General features: G+C 44.0%; 1 protein-coding gene across 2 annotated transcripts in view; it reads left to right on the top strand.

Moving 5' to 3' along the window:
* tatdn1 (TatD DNase domain containing 1) overlaps positions 1–20,350 on the top strand; it is a 70,209-nt gene that overhangs the window by 4,981 nt on the left and 44,878 nt on the right. The window contains exons 2-4 of one of the 2 annotated variants that reach the window (XM_070892822.1): positions 6,548–6,613; positions 8,451–8,500; positions 11,222–11,285. In XM_070892822.1, coding sequence (XP_070748923.1) covers positions 6,548–6,613; positions 8,451–8,500; positions 11,222–11,285 — 180 coding nt within the window. The remainder of the gene's footprint in view (positions 1–6,547; positions 6,614–8,450; positions 8,501–11,221; positions 11,286–20,350) is intronic. The other variant, XM_070892829.1, reaches the window with a different exon arrangement.

Genomic DNA, 20,350 nt, shown 5'->3' with positions numbered 1-20,350 from the left:
AATGCTCTGTTTTGAAAGTTTCCAAAATTACAATGCATCGATAGCTTTTTTTAATGCTACGATGTAATCACTGATACTTCCATCAGCCTTTTGATTCCGAATCCCGAAACGATAACTTTCAGCAATTTCTAACGGTTTGGGGTTATAGTGTTGCTCCAGCTTCGTTAAAATCTCTAAGCGTTGTGTCCTTTGGCTCGTCAGGCACAAGCAGATTTACAAGGGTTTCGTACAATGTCGGACCCGCCTCCGATAAGAAGATCGCTTTCTTACGTTTCAACACAGCCCCGGTTCTGGACTGCATTGACTGGAACTTCGATTATGTTATTTGCAGTGAAATACATTTCTAGCCGATCCACATATGCTTTAAAACGTTCCCGGTCATGTCTGTATTCCCCCAAATGTCCCGATTACACCTGCCATTTCAATCTCTAGCTGTTCACACCGTGTGTTGTATTTTACCTCGGATTTTGTAGCTTTTTTCCAAAGACGGAAGCTTCCAAAGTCTCTCTGTTGGCTGGCTGAATCCTTCCCCAACAAAATTTAAGCTTCAATTCATTCGAAAAATCCCATGTCGCCGCCAATTGTGTTATAGTCACAGAGCACAAGCACACACAGCTCCTAAAATGGCAGGCAGCTCTCTCTCTCAAGCCTCCGGAATCTGCCTGGTTCTGTTTATTATTAACTCTGCAATTGCAGTACACAATACGTCCACATCCACAGTGTGGAGCTACAAACATTACAAGCTTATCGACATTACAGAACTGCTGTCAAAGTTAGTTAGTTACTGCGTTACATCTAAGAATATTGTTTTTACATTACTTTTGCTTCTAACAAAGACTAAACAGTAATGTAGACTGCATTAGTTTAAATTGGGTTCTCAAAATGCCTGTCTTTTCTCCTCAATGATGCTGATAACATTGAAGAAGGATGAATTTCAGGACCAAGGACATTGTACTGTAAAAATAGGCAGATGTAAATAAATAGGGTAGATGAAGAAATATTGAGCTTACAAAATTATTAAGATTGAAACACAAGTTTTTAAAACACAGGCGTTTCATCACAGCAGGGGGTAGCATGAAAGCAGAAGGTTGCTGAAATATAAAAGGCAATGGTCTGAAATTTGCAGTCTTAAAATTTTTTTATCATAATGAAGAAATTTGACATTCCACAAAATTAAAATTAATGTTTTTTAGCAGTTAATACGCTGCTAAAATCCCAGTCGCACCTAATCCAACAAGATCTAACATTTAATGGGGTATTTAACAGCGATATTACCGTGGAAAAGCCCAAGTTTTTGTCACTTTTACCGATTTCACTGATTGCACAACTTCAGGATTTCCACATTTAAATGCGTATGTGCTACATCCTGAAGTTGCGGTCAGTTTCAAAGTGGTCTTCTCTTCTTCTTAGGCAGTCCCCTGGAGTCGAGGATGACTTGCTTCAACACTAAAATGAGTTCTAAGGTGACTGATGAGACAGTCTCTGTCACAGGTGGGGTAGATGGTAGTTGGAGGTATGGCTGGGTGGGGTGCTTGATTTGTCGTACGCTCCTTCCATTAAACATCAGTTAGACAAAGGTTCTCTACCAACCTGCCCCCGCCACACAGTACTGCTCATTGATTCTCAAGATCCATGACGAGACCTTGGACAATGTGGACCACTTCCCATACCTTTGAATGCTTACGATCAGCAAGGACAGACATCGATGAGGAAGTCCAACACCGCCTTCCGTGCGCCAGTGCAGCCTTCGGCTGCCTGAGAAAATGTGTTCGAAGACCAGTATCTCAAACCTGCCACCAAGCTCATGGTCTACAGAACAGTAGTGATACCCGCCCTCCTATATGCTTCAGAAACATGGACTATGTACAGTAGCACCTCAATGCTGCTTCTTCAAAATTCAAAGGTGTGATACTGACAATGCTGTCAGTTTGCCGTTATTATCCACAGCAAATTCCGGCCCAATATGTTGCAATTAGAGCATGTATCAAAGATTGTTTACAACAAAGCTATGTTAAGAGAAAGGCAGTGATAGGAAGTAAGAATATGATGTGAAAAGATATGGGGCCTCTCATCCCTGTTTGCCTATTGGTTTGAACAACTAGGTGGTCATAAAACATCAGGTAGTGTTGCATCTAGCAGGAAGAAGACCACAAAGAAAATGGTATAAAGAGAGATGCCACGTTTTTATTTAGTTAGAAAGAAAGAGACCTCTTGCTACCTTTAAAACCCGCTGACGTGAACAGGCTTGGAGAAGCCATCTTCATGATTCCTCATTAAATCCACACGCACACGTAAGTTTTAGACGTTGAGATGATGATTGCTGCTATGTTTGGGTTGTTTAAGATTATGATTTTGTTAATAAATAAATGAAGTAAATTATCAGACATTACTGTCTCTAGCTTTATGAATCTTTAAAAGGGTATTGGTGAGGCCACACCTGGAATACTGTGTGCAGTTTTGGTTATGAAAGGATATACTTGCTTTGGAGGCAGTTCAGAGAAACATAGAAACACAGGGCTCAAGTTTCGGACTCCCGCTAGAATGACGCACATCGGAGATGCCCGCCTAATTTGTAGAATAAAATTTGTGCCGAATACCTACCTCACGATTCTCCGATAGCTGTAGGCCTATTTCTAGCTTGGCGCGGCGCAGCAGGAGCTGCTGGGGGTGGAGCTACAGCCCTGCGCCAAAAACAGTGCCAGCAGCTGCGCGCGCGCGTGCTCCAGGGTGACCAAGGCTGGGAACTTAATATTCAGGAAGGATAGACAGAAAGGAAAAGGAGGTGGGGAAGCATTGCTAGTTAAAGAGGAGATTTACGCAATAGTATGGAAGGACATCAGCTTGGATGATGTGGAATCTGTATGGGTAGAGCTGCAGAACACAAAAGGGCAGAAAACACGAGTGGGAGTTGTGTACAGACCACCAAACAGTGGTAGTGAGGTTGGGAATGGCATCAAAGAGGAAATTAGGGATGCATGCAATAAAGGTATAGCAGTTATTATGGGTGACTTTAATCGACATATAGATTGGGCTAACCAAACTGGTAGCAATACAGTGGAGGAGGATTTCCTGGAGTGTATAAGGGATGGTTTTCTCGACCAATATGTCGAGGAACCAACTAGAGAGCAGGCCATCTGGACTGGGTCTTATGTAATATGAGAGGATTGATTGGCAATCATGTTGTGCGAGGCCCCTTGGGGAAGAGTGACTATAATATGGTACAATTCTTTATTAAGATGGAGAGTGACACAGTTAATTCAGAGACTAGGGTCCTGAACTTAAAGAAAGTAACTTTAATGGTATTAGACGTGAATTGGCTAGGATAGACTGGCGAATGATACTCAAAGGGTTGACAGTGGATAGGCAATGGCAGACAGTTAAAGATCACATGGATGAACTTCAACAATTGTACATCCCTGTCTGACGTAAAAATAAAAACGAGAAAGGTGGCTCAACCGTGGCTAACAAGGGGAATTAAGGATAGTGTTAAATCCAAGGAAGAGGCATATAAATTGGCCAGAAAAAGTAGCAAACCTGAGGACTGGGAGAAATTTAGAATTCAGCAGAGGAGGACAAAGGGTTTAATTAGGAGGAGGAAAATAGAGTATGAGAGCAAGCTTGCAGGGAACATAAAAACTGACTGCAAAAGCTTCTATAGATATGTGAAGAGAAAAAGATTAGTGAAGACTAATGTAGGTCCCTTGCAGTCAAAATCAGGTGAATTCATAATGGGGAACAAAGAAATGGCAGACCAATTGAACAAATACTTTGGTTCTGTCTTCACTACGGAAGACGCAAATAACCTTCCGGAAATGCTAGGAGACCGAGGGTCTAGCGAGAAGGAGGAACTGAGGAAAATCCTTATTAGTCAGGAAATAGTGTTGGGGAAATTGATGGGATTGAAGGCCAATAAATCCCCAGGGCCTGATAGTTTGCATCCCACAGTACTTAAAGAAGTAGCCCTACAAATAGTGGATGCATTGGTTGTCATTTTCCAACATTCTATAGACTCTGGATCAGTTCCTATGGATTGGAGGGTAGCTAATGTAACCTCACTTTTTAAAAAAGGAGGGAGAGAGAAAACAGGGAATTATAGACCGGTTAGCCTGACATCGGTCGTGGGGAAAATGTTGGAATCAATTATTTAAGATGCAATAGCAGCGCATTTGGAAAGCAGTGACAGGATCAGTCCAAGTCAGCATGGATTTATGAAAGGGAAATCATGCTTGACAAATCTTCTCGAATTTTTTGAGGATGTAACTAGCAGAGTGGACAAGGGAGAACCAGTGGATGTGGTGTATTTGGACTTTCAAAACGCTTTTGACAAGGTCCCACACAAGAGATTAGTGTGCAAAATTAAAGCACATGGTATTGGTGGTAATGTATTGACATGGATAGAGAACTGGTTGGCAGACAGGAAGCAAAGAGTAGGAATAAACGGGTCCTTTTCAGAATGGCAGGCAGTGACTAGTGGGGTAACGCAAGGTTCAGTGCTGGGACCCCTGCTATTTACAATATACATTAATGATTTAGACGAAGGAATTGAATGTGATATGTCCAAGTTTGCAGATGACACTAAGCTGGGTGGCAGTGTGAGCTGTGAGGAGGATGCTAAGAGGTGACTTGGACAGGTTAGGTGAGTGGGCAAATTCATGTTAGATGCAGTATAATGCTTCCTAGCGGCTGGCAAAAAAGGGACATTGACAGAAGTCTTGTAGCAGATTGGCATATTCTCAGCATCCAAGCATGTGTTGAAACATCTGAAGAAATGCAGAGATCGATTACAGTGGGAAACAGTATGTGAGGTAGAGTTTATAGATTATCATGGTGCTTCTAACAAATGAACTGCATCCATTACAGACATTAGAATATGTTGTTGTTGACAGTACACACGCTCAGGTACCTCTGCACTTATCAGTCAGGTTGGTTCTTATGAAGGTACGTAACGTTATGTGGGCTAATTCATGAAAATTTTATGACAGCATTTGGAGGTTTTTCTCAACTGGGTAATGTGCCATAGTTCACAAATATGTGAGGGAATCTCATAGAGGCGTTCACAAAATGAATATAAATATCTTTGAGCACATTCATTAATCATAATAGGTATTTTTTTTATTTGTTCCGGGATATGAGCATCGCTAGTAAGGCCAGCATTTATTGCCCATTCTAATCGCCCTTGAACTGCTGCAGTCCTTGTGGTGAAAGTACTCCCACAATGCTGTTAAGGAGGGAGTTCCAGGATTTTGACCCAGCGACGATGAAGGAACGCGATATATTTCCAAGTCAGGATGGTGTGTAACTTGGAGGGAAACTTGCAAGTGATGGTGCTCCCATGCACCTGCTGCCCTTGTCCTTCTAGGTGGTAGAAATCATGGGTTTGGGAAGTGCTGCCGAAGAAGCCTTGGCGAGTTGCTGCAGTGCATCTTATAGCCATGGTGTGCCGGTGGTGGAGGGGAGTGAATGTTGGAGGTGGTGGATGGGGTGCCAATCAAGTGGACTGCTTTGTCCTGGATGGTGTTGAGCTTCTTGAGTGTTGGAGCTGCACTCGTCCAGGCAAGTGGAGAGTATTCCATCACACTCCTGACTTGTGCCTTGTTGGAAAAGCTTTGGGGTCTCAGGAGGTGAGACACTCGCCACAGAATACCCAGCCTCTGACCTGTTCTTGTTGCCGCAGTATTTATGTGGCTGGTCTAGTTAAGTTTTTGGTCAATGACGGCCCCCAGGATGTTGATGGGGGATTTGGCGATGGTAATGCCGGTGAATATCAAGGGGAGGTGATTTAGACTCGCGCTTGTTGGACATGGTCATTGCCTGGCAATTGTGTGGCGTGAATGTTACTTGCCACATATCAGTCCAAGCCTGAATGTTGTCCAGGTCTTGCTGCATGCGGGCATGGACTGCTTCATTTTCTGAGGCGTTATGAATGGAACTGAACACTGGAATCATCAGCGAACATCACCACTTCTGACCTTATGATGAAGGGAAGGTCATTGATGAAGGCGCTGAAGATGGTTGAGCCGAGGACACCACCCTGAGGAACTGCAGCAATGTCCTGGGGCTGGGATGATTGGCCTCCAACAACCACAGCCATCTTCCTTTGTGCTAGGTATGGCTCCAGCCAGTGGAGAGTTTTTCTCATGATTCCAATTGACTTCAATTTTACTAGGGTTCCTTGATGCCACACTCGGTCAAATGCTGCCTTGATGTCAAGGGCAGTCACTCTCACTTCACTTCTAAATTTAGCTCTTTTGTTCATGTTTGGACCAAGGCTGTAATGAGGTCTGGAGCCGAGTGGTCCTGGCGGAACCCGAACTGAGCATTGGTGAGCAGGTTATTGGCTGGTTGGAAAGCCCCGGTGCTGACGCATGTTATATTGGTGCACTAGTCCCGAGGGAGCAAGGTCTTCTATTATATTGAACTTGATTTTCTCAGATTTTCCCTCTGCTTTTCAGTGTGTATCCTTTCACTTGTCTATATTTTGTTTTATTGCCATTTGTTTTCCATTGATCTCTTTAATTTCTTTAATACTTGATTTCTTTTTAAACAGATATTGGTATAAATCTGACAGATCCTATGTTTCATGGGATTTATCGTGGTACTCAAAAACATCAAGGTAAGTCTTGACATGTAACCTGCAGCATTTTCATGTATTTTCAACGAACATGACCATCTAAACTGTGCATAGAAGCTGAATATATTTAAAGCATTATTTTGATTGGATACTATTGAACTATGACATTTTATATATAAACAGTAAGCTAACCTTTTGGTCCCTTTAAAGGTCATTAATAGTGGTGGTGAGATAACCAGCTCCAATTTCATATTCGTTTCTTGTCTTGCTGAAAGGAGTAAGATGGTGGGGCCATTTAGCATTAAATGTATTTAGTGCCATTTACATATCTCCAGAAATTACCACTTCATCAAATGATCAGGGATAAGAATTTTCAGCCATTTAGCAGACTTCTAGCTTTTTGCCCTTGGGACATGGCTGCCTCTGAACTTTTGTTTTAACGAGAATAAAGGGAAAGCTGATGTGGTTCAAGTGTGCTGGCACTAATGTACTTGGAGTGACCCCTAGTGGTAGTAAGAGTATCCTAACTCCTTGTATAGATTAATGCTTAGTAATCACGCTAATTTACAAATCCTAACTTGCGTCCAGATAACAAAGTAATATAACATGACGGTTAGATATAGCTTGTTTTTTTTAAAAGAGATAACCTCATTCAAATATTCTGCATTAAAAATAGAAAAATAGAAAACAGCCTTTTTTAAATACTGCCTGTTTAGCTGCACAGTATCAGTTAGATTGTTTCTACAAGCTTCCAGATAACCTGGATGTTTAAGTAAACCTATGGTTAGGAGATGGCATTGCCCACATTTCTAACATTAATTATACCAAGTGTACCTACTGAACAAATATACCACATGCTGTTAGGGTGTTTACTCACCGGACTCGACCTTCAGCCTTAAAAGAGTCACTGCATTTTGTCTACTGTGCAGCAACAGTGCTCTTGAGGGAGATGTACTAATTTCTTTGTATTTTAATTATCTCCCAATTGATCAACCCCGTTCCAGCTAAAGATTGGATTGATTAAAAAAAATGTTAAATTATAGATGCTGGAACTACTGAAAATACTAGAAATACACAGCCGGTCAATCAGCATCTAAAAGCATTTTTGGATATGGACCCATTATCAGAACAGATGAAGGGTCTGCCATAAAACATTAATCCATATTTTAATTTTTCAGATGCTGGTGGATCTGCTGTGTAGTTCCAGCATATTCTGCTTTTATCCTTGCTTAAAATTCTTTTTCGCTCTCCTCTTTCACTTCCTGACTTATATGCTTTGCTGCTACATTTCTTCCATCTAGTTTATCCTTTAAATCAAACTCCATTTTATTAGTATATTTTCATGCTTTACCTTTGCCTATTTTCCTACTTAACAGTAACTGCACTTCATGTTAATTTATTGCCTGTGAAGTGCCTTGAAACATTTTTGAGACAAGATAAGTTGCTTCATAAATGCAAGTCCTTCCATTCCTAGTTGTCTCCCCATTACCTGAAAAAAGAGAAAATGTAAAGGAAATAAATTCTGACAGGAGGAGAAAAAAAAGTAAAAGCGAAGAAAGCAAAATTAATTTAACTGAGTGTCTAAAGAGTAAAAATTTAAAGAAAAAAAACAAACTGGGATAAATTTTAGAAATCCATTTCCCTTTGAAAAAACAAAGCTGCATTCTTAATTTGCAATTGCTGCTCAACGTGTGGCTAAGAATCCAGCTAGCGCGAAATTAGGAGATATTTGCTTTTTGTATTACCTTAATACTCAATTTATTACTTCTTGTATTAAAAACATTATTTAAATACCAGGAGCTTGGACAGTCAAAGCACCTGATCACTTGTCTCAAATTAGAAGTTTTAGGACACAGAATCTGTTTGTGCACTCTTACAGATGACTTTTTGGATGTAGTGCAGAGAGCTGTCAAAACTGGAGTTCAGAAGGTAAACAAAATTCTATTTTATGTCAAGGAGAAAAGAGCTTTCAAAATCTTGTTTTTAAATTCTGTTTGCATACTGTTTGAATATTGAAATAGGTTAACATTGACTCAGTAAAGTTAAATGAAATCTGTCAGGAGTGAAGCAACTGGGACCCAAATTGTATTTTGGGTATCAAATATCCTGTCCTGGAATATTCTATTTACCACAAAGGGCCCAAGTTTCGGGCCGCGCCGGACCTGGACGCCCGTTTTTCGCGCCACAAAGTGCGCCTAAAAAAAAACTCACCTATTCTCCGGCTCCCTGCAGGTCCTCTGGAGCTGGGCGCGGCGCAGTATGAGCTGTGAGGGGTGGAGCTCGGTCCCTGCGCTGAAAACAGTGCCGGGACCTCTGCACATGCGCGCTACAGTGGGCGCACATGTGCAGTAGCTCCAGGCGCCCAAAACTGTGGGAGGGTCCCGAAGCACGCAGCCCCTAGCCCTGGCCGAATGGCCTCACTGGGGCTGCGTGAATAAAGCTCACCCCCGCTCCCCGGAACGGACCAGACCCTCCCCACCCCCCCCTGGCGACCCGACCTCCGCCCCACCCCCGACCTCCGCTCCCCTCCCCCTGGCGAGCCGACCTCTGCGACCCCCCCCGACCTCTGCGACCCCCCCCGACCTCTGCGACTCCCCCACGCGCCCGCCCTCCGGGACTCTTCCCCCCCCGTGCCCGACCTCCATGACTCTCCCCCCCCCCCGCCCCCCCCGCCCCCCCGCAACGACCTCCGCGACCCCCCCCGGACCCGAGACCCGACGCCACCTACCTGAAAATCCAGCCCGAAGTCTTGGGCCCGGCCGTTCAGCCTCCTCCTCTCCCTCCTGCCCCTCTCCTCTCCTTCCCTCCCCTCTCCTCCCTCCCTCCCTCCTCTCTCCTTCCCTCCCTCCCTCCTCTCTCCTTCCCTCCCTCCCTCCTCCCCTCCCTCCCTCCCTCTCTCCTTCCCTCCCTCCCTCTCTCCTTCCCTCCCTCTCTCCTTCCCTCCCTCCCTCTCTCCTTCCCTCCCTCCCTCTCTCCTTCCCTCCCTCCCTCTCTCCTTCCCTCCCTCCCTCTCTCCTTCCCTCCCTCCCTCTCTCCTTCCCTCCCTCCCTCTCTCCTTCCCTCCCTCCCTCTCTCCTTCCCTCCCTCCCTCTCTCCTTCCCTCCCTCCCTCTCTCCTTCCCTCCCTCCCTCTCTCCTTCCCTCCCTCTCTCCTTCCCTCCCTCTCTCCTTCCCTCCCTCTCTCCTTCCCTCCCTCTCTCCTTCCCTCCCTCTCTCCTTCCCTCCCTCTCTCCTTCCCTCCCTCTCTCCTTCCCTCCCTCTCTCCTTCCCTCCCTCTCTCCTTCCCTCCCTCTCTCCTTCCCTCCCTCTCTCCTTCCCTCCCTCTCCTCTTCCCTCCCTCTCTCCTTCCCTCCCTCCCTCTCTCCTTCCCTCCCTTCTTCTCTCCCTTCTTCTCTCCCTTCTTCTCTCCTTCCCTCCCTCTCTCCTTCCCCCCCTCTCTCCTTCCCCCCCTCTCTCCTTCCCCTCCCTCCCCCCCTTCCTCCTCCTCCCTCTTCCTCCCCCTCCCCTCTCCCCTACCCCCACCCCCCTCTACCTCCCTCCTCCTTCCTCCCCCCCCACCCCCCTCCCCTCGCTGTCAGAAACACAGACACTGACAGACAGACAGAGAGTGAGAGACACACACACACAGACAGACAGAGAGATAGAGACACTAACAGAGACACACTGGGGGGGGCCGTCCCAGCACGCTGTTGGAGGACTCCTGGTGCTGCAGTCGGTAAGTAGAAAATGTTTTATTTATTGATTTTTAAATTTTTTTTTCATTTTTTATTAATTTTTTTGATTGATTTATTGATGTATTTATCATTTATTATTGATGATGGCTCTTTATTTGTAAAACTGAAGTGTTTAATGTTTGTAAACTTCCCTTTAAACCCCCCCCCCCCCCCATTCCCTATGCCTGATTTTCTAAGTGTAGACAAGGTTTTTCTGAGCGTACAAAAATCTACACTTACTCCATTCTAAGTTGGTTTGGAGTAAGTTTTCACTGCCTAAACTTTCAAAATGGGCGTAAGTGGCCGGACACGCCCCCTTTTGGGAAAAAAAAATCTGTTCCAAACTGAAACTGTTCTAACTGACTAGAACTGGAGCAAACTAAATGCCGAGAATTCAAATTTCTAAGATACTCCATTCTAAACCAGTTGCTCCAAAAAAACAGGAGCAACTCGGGCCGAAACTTGGCCTCAAAGTGTGGGCTTAAGTATCAGCATTTGTTAAAAACCTGTTTTTCTTCCCTGTACCTTGTGTAAATACCCATTTCACTGGCTGTGCTTGGTGATCTAGTAGTATGTTGAATCTGAATTGTAATTTAAAATATTTGGCACTTTTGGTTTGCTGCATACATTATTATGTATTAGATCCTACAGGGAACCAGATTTGAATAATTATCTGCCACGGAATGCAATGAGCACAGAATTCATAAGCATTGTATTGAAAATTATTCTTGCATCTCCCAATAATTATTCCCTATCTGAGTGACAGGATAAAACTCCTGTTTCCTAAATGTTTTGTTTGTATTCTGAGAGTCATTTGCATGTTTAAGAATGCACATTTTCTTCCAGATAAGTTAAAATGTGTAAAATTGTTTAAAAAAAAAGGTACACATTGTACATTCAAGTTTTGTCTTGCCTAATGATTTTTTTCTTCTGTTCAGTTCATGATTACAGGAGGCAGTTTGCAAGACAGTAAAGATGCACTGGAACTGGCAAAGACAAGTGGTAAGTTTAAAAAAAAACTTCTGTTTAAATATCTCTATTGAAAATACACCAGGGATGCATTAATCTTGCCACAGAATTCACTGTTAAATTTGTTGCTGATTTAATTTATTCTTTAGATTTAAGCTGTTCAAAGGAACAGTAGGTTAAATATTTGTTCCAAAAGGATTTCTATGTGAAATCCATTGTACTGAAATGAAGTGGGTCCTATGGCAGCTTCAATGTACTGTAGATTTGAGTTTGCTTTTAGAAACCAAAACTCTCAGCAATGTCATTGTTACCATATTTTCTTTGATAGCCCATTTGGGATGGGCAATTCTAATTGACAGAATATCTTCCTTGCTGATTGGAGAAAATAAATAATGGATGCCAGCGTGGCTCAGTTGTTAGCATTTTCCTGTCTAACTGAGTCAGAAGAGTTTGGGTTTGAGGCACTCCAGGGCTTGAGCACATAATCCAGGTTGACATTGCAGTGCAGTACTGAGGAAGTGCTACATTATCACAGATGTTGTCCTTTGGATGAAACTTTAAGCTGAGTCTGTCTGTTCCGGTGATTCAGATTAAACCAATAGGACAATTTGGAGAAGCAGGGAGTTCTCCTGGTGTCCTGACCAGCATTCCTCTATTGACGAGCACGCCTCGCTCAACCAACAGCCACAAAAAAAGATGAACTTCTCATTCATTTCATCACTATTAATGGAATCTTGCTGTGAATGAAATGTCTGCCTTGTGTAGCTACATAATAGTCACTGCAATTCAAAGTATTTCATTGTATGAAAATTACCTCAAAGCACTTCAGAGAGAGACATGATAAGATGCCATCTAAATGCAAATATTTATTTTTCTTCCAATAATAAAAGCGTATGTAAAGTGCCAGCATATTACTGGGCTTGTGCAGAAGTGCTGCCACTGCTGTTCATTGATAACAACACCATTATGTTCGTGGTATGATTTATTTGCTTGGAGGAATATCCGTATGCTATTTGCAATAAAGTATCTAATAGCGAAGTACTGTATAGTCCGGTGGCTGTGGTAACCATTAAGGAATTAATAGTTTGTTAAAATTGCAAATGTAGATACTCAATTTGAAGAATGATGTGTATTTAAATAAGCACTTAGTTAAGGATGCAGTTTTACTGCTGTTTTCCCATCAATATGAAGTAGTTTTAATCGTACATTGATGTGAAATGTAGCAGTACGGCTTGTGTATTAAAAAACAAAAAATGCTGGAAATACTCAGGTCAGGCCAGGTAGCATCTGTGGAGAGATTAATATTTCAGGTCGATGACCTTGCATCAGAACTGGAAAATGTTAGAGATGTAACAGTTTTTAAGCAAGTGCAGAGCCAGGGAAAGGGTGGAGGGGCAGAAAGAACAAAAGGGAAGGTCTGTGATAGGGTGGAAGGCAGGAGGGATTAAATGACAAAAGGGATGATGGTGCAAGGCAAAAAGGGGGTGGTTAAGTGACAAGTAAAAAAAAATAAAAGATGGGTCTAGAGGAGCAGTAACTGGCAACAGCGGGACCATTACCAGCATCTGCTGTCCGAAAAAACGAGAGCAGTGATTATGATCTGACATTGTTGAACACAATGTTGAATCTGCAAGGCCGTAAAATGAGTAATCAGAAGACGAGGTGCTGTTCCTCGAGCTTCTATTGAGCTTCATTAGAACAGTTGTAAGAGGCTGAGGTCAGAGTGGGAGTGAAGTGGAGAATTAAAATGGCAAGCAACCAGAAGCTTGGGGTCATGCTTGCGTACTGAATGGCGGTATTCAGCAAAGTGATCACCCAATCTGCATTTGGTCTCCCCAATGTAGAGGAGACTGTATCATGAGTAGCAAATACAGTATACTAAATTGAAAGAAGTACAAGTAAATCGCTGTTTCACCTGGAAGAAATGTTTGACGCCCTGGATGGTGGGAAGGAAGGAGGTGAACGCCCCTTTTTCCTGGCTCTGTACTTGCTTAAAAACAGTTACATCTTACATTTTCCAGTTTGGATAAAAGGTCACTGACCTCAAAAGTTAGCTATGTTTCTCTTTCCACAGATGCTGCCTAACCTGCTGAGTATTTCCAACATTTTTTTATTTATTTTATTTCGAATTTCCAGAATCTGTTAAATTTTGCTTTTGTATGACTTGTATGTCTGACCTGACATTTGAGTGCACTAAAGCAAAATGGTGCAAGATGCACTGTGAAATGGCTCACACCAACTCCTCCAGTTTGCTTCGGCTGTAGTATACCATCCGACTGCTGTGAAGTTAAATTTCCAAAGTGCCCAGACATCCTCGGAATTTTCAAAAGTTTCAATAGAATGTTTTTAATTTTGAGAAAGTGGGCACTCATTAACAGTGAAATAAAAAAATAAACTTGTTTGCAAAGTGGAATTCTGCACATACAATATATAAGGGTCTTCCATTCATAAGAAAGACTTGCATTTATAGAGCGCCTTTCACGACCTCGGGACGTCCCAAAGTGCTTTACAGCCAATTTTGATTGGTTGTAATTGACTAGAAAGCCAATCACTGTTGTAATTTAACTACATGCAGTGTAGTTAGTAGACACTGGTTGCATGTTGTTAATTGCAGTATAGCTCCAGACTGAGAATTTGCTAAAATATACCATTACTTTGTCGAATGGAAAAGATACAAATGGGATGAAAAATCAAAATTACTTGGAATTTTAAACACTCTTTATACTCTTAAACAGCTGTCATTAAAGATACAAGAAGTTCCAGGAAGATGGTGAATAACTTTCAGGTTACTGGTTGTAGCACAAGTCTCCAAGAATGTTTTCTTATGTTAGCAAACATTTCTTTTAAGTTGTGATTTGCCTATTCAAATAGCAACAATGAGCTCAAAGGTGGCTATTCGGAACTATTTAAGTGAACCAATTGAATATCAAGGAAAAATTCTTCATTTTTAAAAAAACTACCCTGCCCATTATGGAAAAATAATCCAATGTCTGGTTGCTTCTGATGTTTGGTTGAGTTTTAATCTTATTATGTAAATATGCCCAATATTATCCTATTTAGGGAATAAATACACTGTGACACCGAACAGTATGAATTTATCAGCAGTCTTTCAAAAAGATCCTGTTAAAATGCCTATTGGAAAGGATCAGTATCACCCATTGCTATGTTTGTCAGGAAGAGAGAAACAGGAATAGTCGGTTTGGCCCAATGAGCCTGTTATTTTATTAGCTCTTTATAATCACGATTCCCTGTCCTTTCTCCAAATCCCTTAATACCATAACTTCCGAAATATCTATCGTCCTTTTCAGCTCCTCATTCTCGTAACCCTTTGTGTGAAGAAAGCTTTGTTCTAATTTTAAGATTATATTTGAATGTTCTTCACTCCCTACTCGAGAGAAGAGTCATCCAAGTACCATGTCAACTTTCTTAGTGATATCTTCACTGCTTTCCTCCCTCAGCCTCTGCACCGAGCGACCGCTAATCATCGGTGATTTCAACCTTTATCTCAACTCATCATGCCCTCTCTCCTGAGTTCACTGCCCTCCTATTCTCCTTTAATCTCCCCCTCACTATAAACTTCACAACCCACTATCACCCCCTCAACCATGCCATCTCGTGTGGCCTCTCTACTCTCATAGTCTCAATCACAAATAAGGCTATCTCTGATCACATCTCACTTCCCCACCCCAACCTATGTTCCCTCTAAAGTGCACGGCTGCGCCGCGCACGGATCTGTAGGTCCTGCACACTTAAATTCTCGTGCAGTGAGCTGGACAGCTGGAGTGGGAGGGCGAGGGGGAGGGGCCCAATACTGAAAGAGCGGGAAAAAGTCATAGTACTGAGAGAATGGCCCATGAACCTCACAGAACTGATCCGATTGGGCTATCCACTGAAGACATGGCTCATGACACCCTTGAGGAGACCAAGTACTGAGGCCCAGGAGAGATGTAATGAAAGGGGGAACCAGTGGATGTAATGTATTTGGATTTCCAAAAGGCATTCGATAAGGTGCCACATAAGAGGTTACTGCACAAGCTAAAAGCTCACTGGGTTGGGGGTAATATATTTGCATGGATAAAGGATTGGCTAACTAACAGAAAAGAGAGAGTTGGGATAAATCGGTCATTTCCGTTGGCAAACAGTGACTAGTGGAGTGCCACAGGGATCAATGCTGGGTCCTCAACTATTTACAATCTATATTAATGACTTGGATGAAGGGACTGATTGTAATGTAGCCAAGTTTGCTGATGATACAAAGATGGGTGGGAAAGCAAATTGTGAAGAGGACACAAAAAATCTGCAAAGGGATATAGACAGGCCAAGTGAGTGGGCAAAAATTTGGCAGGTGGAGTATAATGTGGGAAAATGTGAGGTTATCCACTTTGGCAGAAATAACAGAAAAGCAAATTATAATTTAAATGGAGAAAAATTGCAAAGTGCTGCAGTACAGAGAGACCTGGGGATCCTTGTGCATGAAACACAAAAAGTTAGTATGCAGGTACAGCAAATAATCAGGAAGGCAAATGGAATGTTGGCCTTTATTGCAAGGGGGATAGAGTATAAAAGCAGAGAAGTCCTGCTACAACTGTACAGGGTATTGGTGAGGCCACACTCTGAAATACTGCGTAAAGCTTTGGTCTCCGTATTTAAGTAAGGATAAACTTGCATTGGAGACAGTTCAGAGAAGGTTCACTAGGTTGATTCCAGCGATGAGGGGATTTACTTATGAGGATAGGTTGAGTAGGTTGGGCTTATACACATTGGAGTTCAGAAGAATGAGAGGTGATCTTATTGAAACTTATAAGATAATGAGGGGGCTCGACAAGGTGGATGCAGAAAGGATATTTTCACTCATAGGGGAAACTAAAACTAGGGGACATAGGGCTAGATTTTTCATTTCTGCATGTATACCATCCACTTAACGTCCATTTTATCGCTGAAATGAGGTATAATGCCCATATATTGCCCATTTCTCGTTTCTCGGTCACTTATCGCTGAGCGCTACTTTCGGAATGTACGTAATGCCGATTAAAAAATAATACCGCCCGCCCACTTTTTTGGGGCGGAAAGATCAGAATGGGCGAAACCAACGGCCATTATATAGCCCAGCGTTACTTTTGGCATGTAATTAATGCCGAGATTTAATAATACCGCCCGGCCATTGTTTTTTGTCGTAAAGATCACATTTGCCGAAACTAACGCCCAGAAAATCACCCAGCGTTACTTTCGGCACCTCGCACACATCTTGCCGACAATATCGCTCGCCGAAAAAACCACTGTGGAAAAAGTTGCTCTCACCTGAACTAATCACCGTGGTATGGAGACTATTTTCTAAATCGCAGGTCGCTTCATTTAAAAGGCTGCTCTGCTTCAACTTTGGGGGAGTTTGGATGTACTCTGGAGGTCTTTTAAGGTGATGTGAACATCTGAACAAACATCTTATCATACTGTGGACAATTGGAATTTACTTTAGGTGTCTTAGTGAGGACATTTATTGTTTGTGAACAATCGGTGTAATACTGATAGTTATTGGAATGGGGCCTGTCATTTCTCAGCCTGTCTTGATGTGTACACACCTGCTGCAGACTGGAGATGGCAGAAGATATATTCAACAGCATTATGTGCCCAATCTAAGACGTGCCAGACTGATGAGGAGGACCAGACCTTACACCCCCTTGCACTTACAGGGAGAAGCGGTCTTACCTCAACTTGTCCGACACCTTAGGAGACTGCGCTTCCACAAGGAGGTTATCAGTGAGATATGCCAGCTCATCAGGGGAGATCTGCAACCTGCCAGCACCATCAGGACCGCACTGTCCATTGAGGTCAAGGTCACCGCGGTACTTTCGTTCTACACGTCGGGTTCCTTTCAGGCCTCAGCTGGCGACATTTGCGCTATATCTCAGCATGCCACACATTGCTGCATTAGACAGGTCACTGAAGCCCTTTACGCACGCTGGATGGACTTTATCAGCTTCCCTATGACCAGGGAGGCTCAGACTGAGAGGGTTTTAGGATTCTACTGAATTGCCAACTTCCCCAAGGTGCAGGCAGCAATAGACTGTACGCATATCGCGATGCGGGCACCTTTTCAGGATGCAGAGGTTTTTAGGAACCGCAAGGGATTCCACTCCCTGAATGTGCAACTCATTGTTGACCACCAGCAAATAATTATGGCCGTGAATGCCAAATTTCCAGGCAGCCTCCATGATGCTCACATCCTGCGTGAGAGCACTGTATCTGACATGTTTACCAGTCAGCCACAAGGTCAATGCTGGATGCTTGATGACAAAGGATATGGCCTCGCCACCTGGCTGATGACCCCATTGCGAGACACCCACACCGAAGTCGAGAAGCAATACGAGAGCCACAGAGCCACTCGCAATATCGTGGAGAAAACCATTGGAGTGCTTAAGCAGCGCTTTAGATGCCTGGACCACTCAGGAGGAGAGTTCCTATACCACCCTGCGCAGGTAGCTCAATTCGTGGTGGTGTGCTTAATGCTGCACAACTTGGCTATCAGGAAGGGACAAGAATTGTCAGAAGAAACTGATGGTCCACCTCAGGAGAGAGAGGAAGAGGGGGATGAGGAGATGGATGCTGACCTCGGGCCAGACAATCAGGCTGATGATGAAACCATGCCTCCGCCCCCCCTCTATACCGCAGGAAAGGGCCCGTAGTGGCTACATAGCTGCAAGACTCTTACGTCAGCAGCTCATAAATGAGCGCTTTGCTTGAAAGAACGTTGTTATTTACAAAGCTGCAACACTGCTAGGTGTGCAGGTCATACATCAATGGTGTGCATCACCTTGGTGACAGTTAAAGTTTAAGTTGATTCAAGTTAAGTGTAATTATACCCTTTCATGTTAAGGAATCACCAATGTGTAATGGTGCAGCTATCTGAGACAATGCGCAACAAGATTATGTTAAATAAAAAACATTTAATCCGACCATTTGTGTGAAATCATAATTATAACTGTAAAAAACACCCCGATAATTATAACTGTAAAAAACACCCCGCCCCACCCCACAACAAATTTATCACATTTACATCATTAATTGGTCACCATTTCCAGCAACACAACACAAATGCAAACAAGCAAGGTAGCCCCCTTGCCCCTTCCCCAAACCCTCTCACCAAAATAGAACAACATAAAAATATGCCTAAGACAACACCTGCGGCCATGCACCTCACTTTCCTTTCCCCCCCGGCTTCTCCTCCCCACCTCTATCCCTTCCCCTCCTGACTCCAAGCCGCCTGGCCGAGGAGCTCCTCAGGCGCTGCTTCATTGGGGGGGATGACGGCAGAACTGCTGCTTGGATGGATATGGGAGAGGACGGTCCTGAGGTGGGAACGTCCTCCCGGCCAGAAGCAAGATTTTCCTCCTGACTCTCGTGTGTCATTGGCAATGGGGGTGCGGCACCTTGGGATGCAGTGCCGCAATCCGGGACCACTGGGAGGCCTCTGCCACCAGTGTTCCTGGCTATCAGCTCCAGGGCCTCCGCCATCCGCGGCACGTACTCCGTCATGGTGGTGGACATGCTGGCCAGCTGGAGGCATATGCCTCCCATTGTCTGTTGGATCTGCTGACCTATGTCAACACTCCTCCTGGACAAGTGTATCATGTCCCCGCTCAGATCTGCCCTCGTGGAGCAAACCTGCCACGTCGAACCAACCTCTGCTTGGTCGGCGCCATCCTGGAGACACTGGGGTGCCCTGTGGCAAGGTGCTTGGGCCACGGTGGATGTGGGAATGGCCGCAGGAGCACTCGATGTCATCGGTGTCGAATGGATTATGGAGGTTGAGGATGCAGTCTCCTAGAAGTCGGCACTGTCATCCATTGAGAAGGAACACAACAGATGCACGGGCGAGAATCGTTGCTCCTCAGCACCAGATGGAGGAAAGTCCGGTGAGTTTGTCCCGCGCCCCCACCTTCTGGGCTTGGTGCTCTTGCATGGGGCCGTGCTGCTGGCTGAGCTGCAAAACGTAAATGAGGTTATTAGAGGAGAAGCGGGTGCTAGGGTCACAAAGTGAGTCCAGCGCTACACACAGCATATGCACGACAAAAGCAACACCGCTATCAAGACTATTACAAACATCACATTTCATGCCTATCATCAAATTCTGCATTGCAATGATTCTCATGAGGACATCATTATTTAGAGAAGAATTTTATGATTCATCTATCATGTAATATTGGTCGGATATGAGTTGGTGTGGCATCTATTGACTTTACATCACGCAATGGTGTATACTTTACTCACGTGGCATCATATCAGGCTCTGCAGCTGCTTGCGTGGCCGACCGGGAGTGGGTCCCCACTAGTGCCAGCACCCACTCTTCGATGTCGGTGAGGTCGATGATGACTGGTGGCCCCCCACCCATTCGCCTCTGCTCGGTCCTATTCCTCGAAAGCTTCTTCTGTAAAAGGTAACAACAGCACGACATGGCATGAGATCATTGCGTGATATCATTGCTGGGTACTGTCACAGAGACTGATACAACACACAACCAACAGATGTAATCATGATTATAATGAACATTATCATTCTTTATCTAAGGATGTACACCGTGACCGCAGGCTTTGAGTACAACCTTCCCAGTATAACTGCAAGACATCACATCTGATTTTAATCACTATTACACTTACAATTCCAATGATATAAATATGTAAGTACATATAAATAAATGTAATACTCTGGTGGATCCGACAAGGTCGTTCCATCGTTGCCCTCACGCACCTCGTTGGTCGCTGACGAGACCACCTCGGCTATCTCGGCCCATATCTTCTGGTAGGCCTTTGGGGTGGGCTTCCCACGCCCTCCCTGGGTCAATTGACCCCAACGTGACTCGACCTCCTGCATGAGGGAGGCATTTGCCTCGTCCGAGAACCTCCTTGCTCTTTTGTGTCCTCCCAATTGTTCCTCCCCCAGCTCACTGCTTTCGCCAGTGTCAGTCTCCACAGCGTGCTGGGTCGCCACCTCCATCCCTTCCATGTTAAATATTTTTTCCACAAAAACTCAGTGCCAACTTACCTTCTTTGTGCTTAGTAGGCTTTTTGCTGCTGGTGAATCTCCCTCATGCCTCCCACAACAAC

Source organism: Pristiophorus japonicus, chromosome 1 (assembly GCF_044704955.1).
Source record: "Pristiophorus japonicus isolate sPriJap1 chromosome 1, sPriJap1.hap1, whole genome shotgun sequence".
In the NCBI taxonomy this organism is placed as follows: domain Eukaryota; kingdom Metazoa; phylum Chordata; class Chondrichthyes; family Pristiophoridae; genus Pristiophorus; species Pristiophorus japonicus.
The sequence above is the reverse complement of the archived record's forward strand: the minus strand, read 5'-3'. Positions and strand labels throughout refer to the sequence as shown.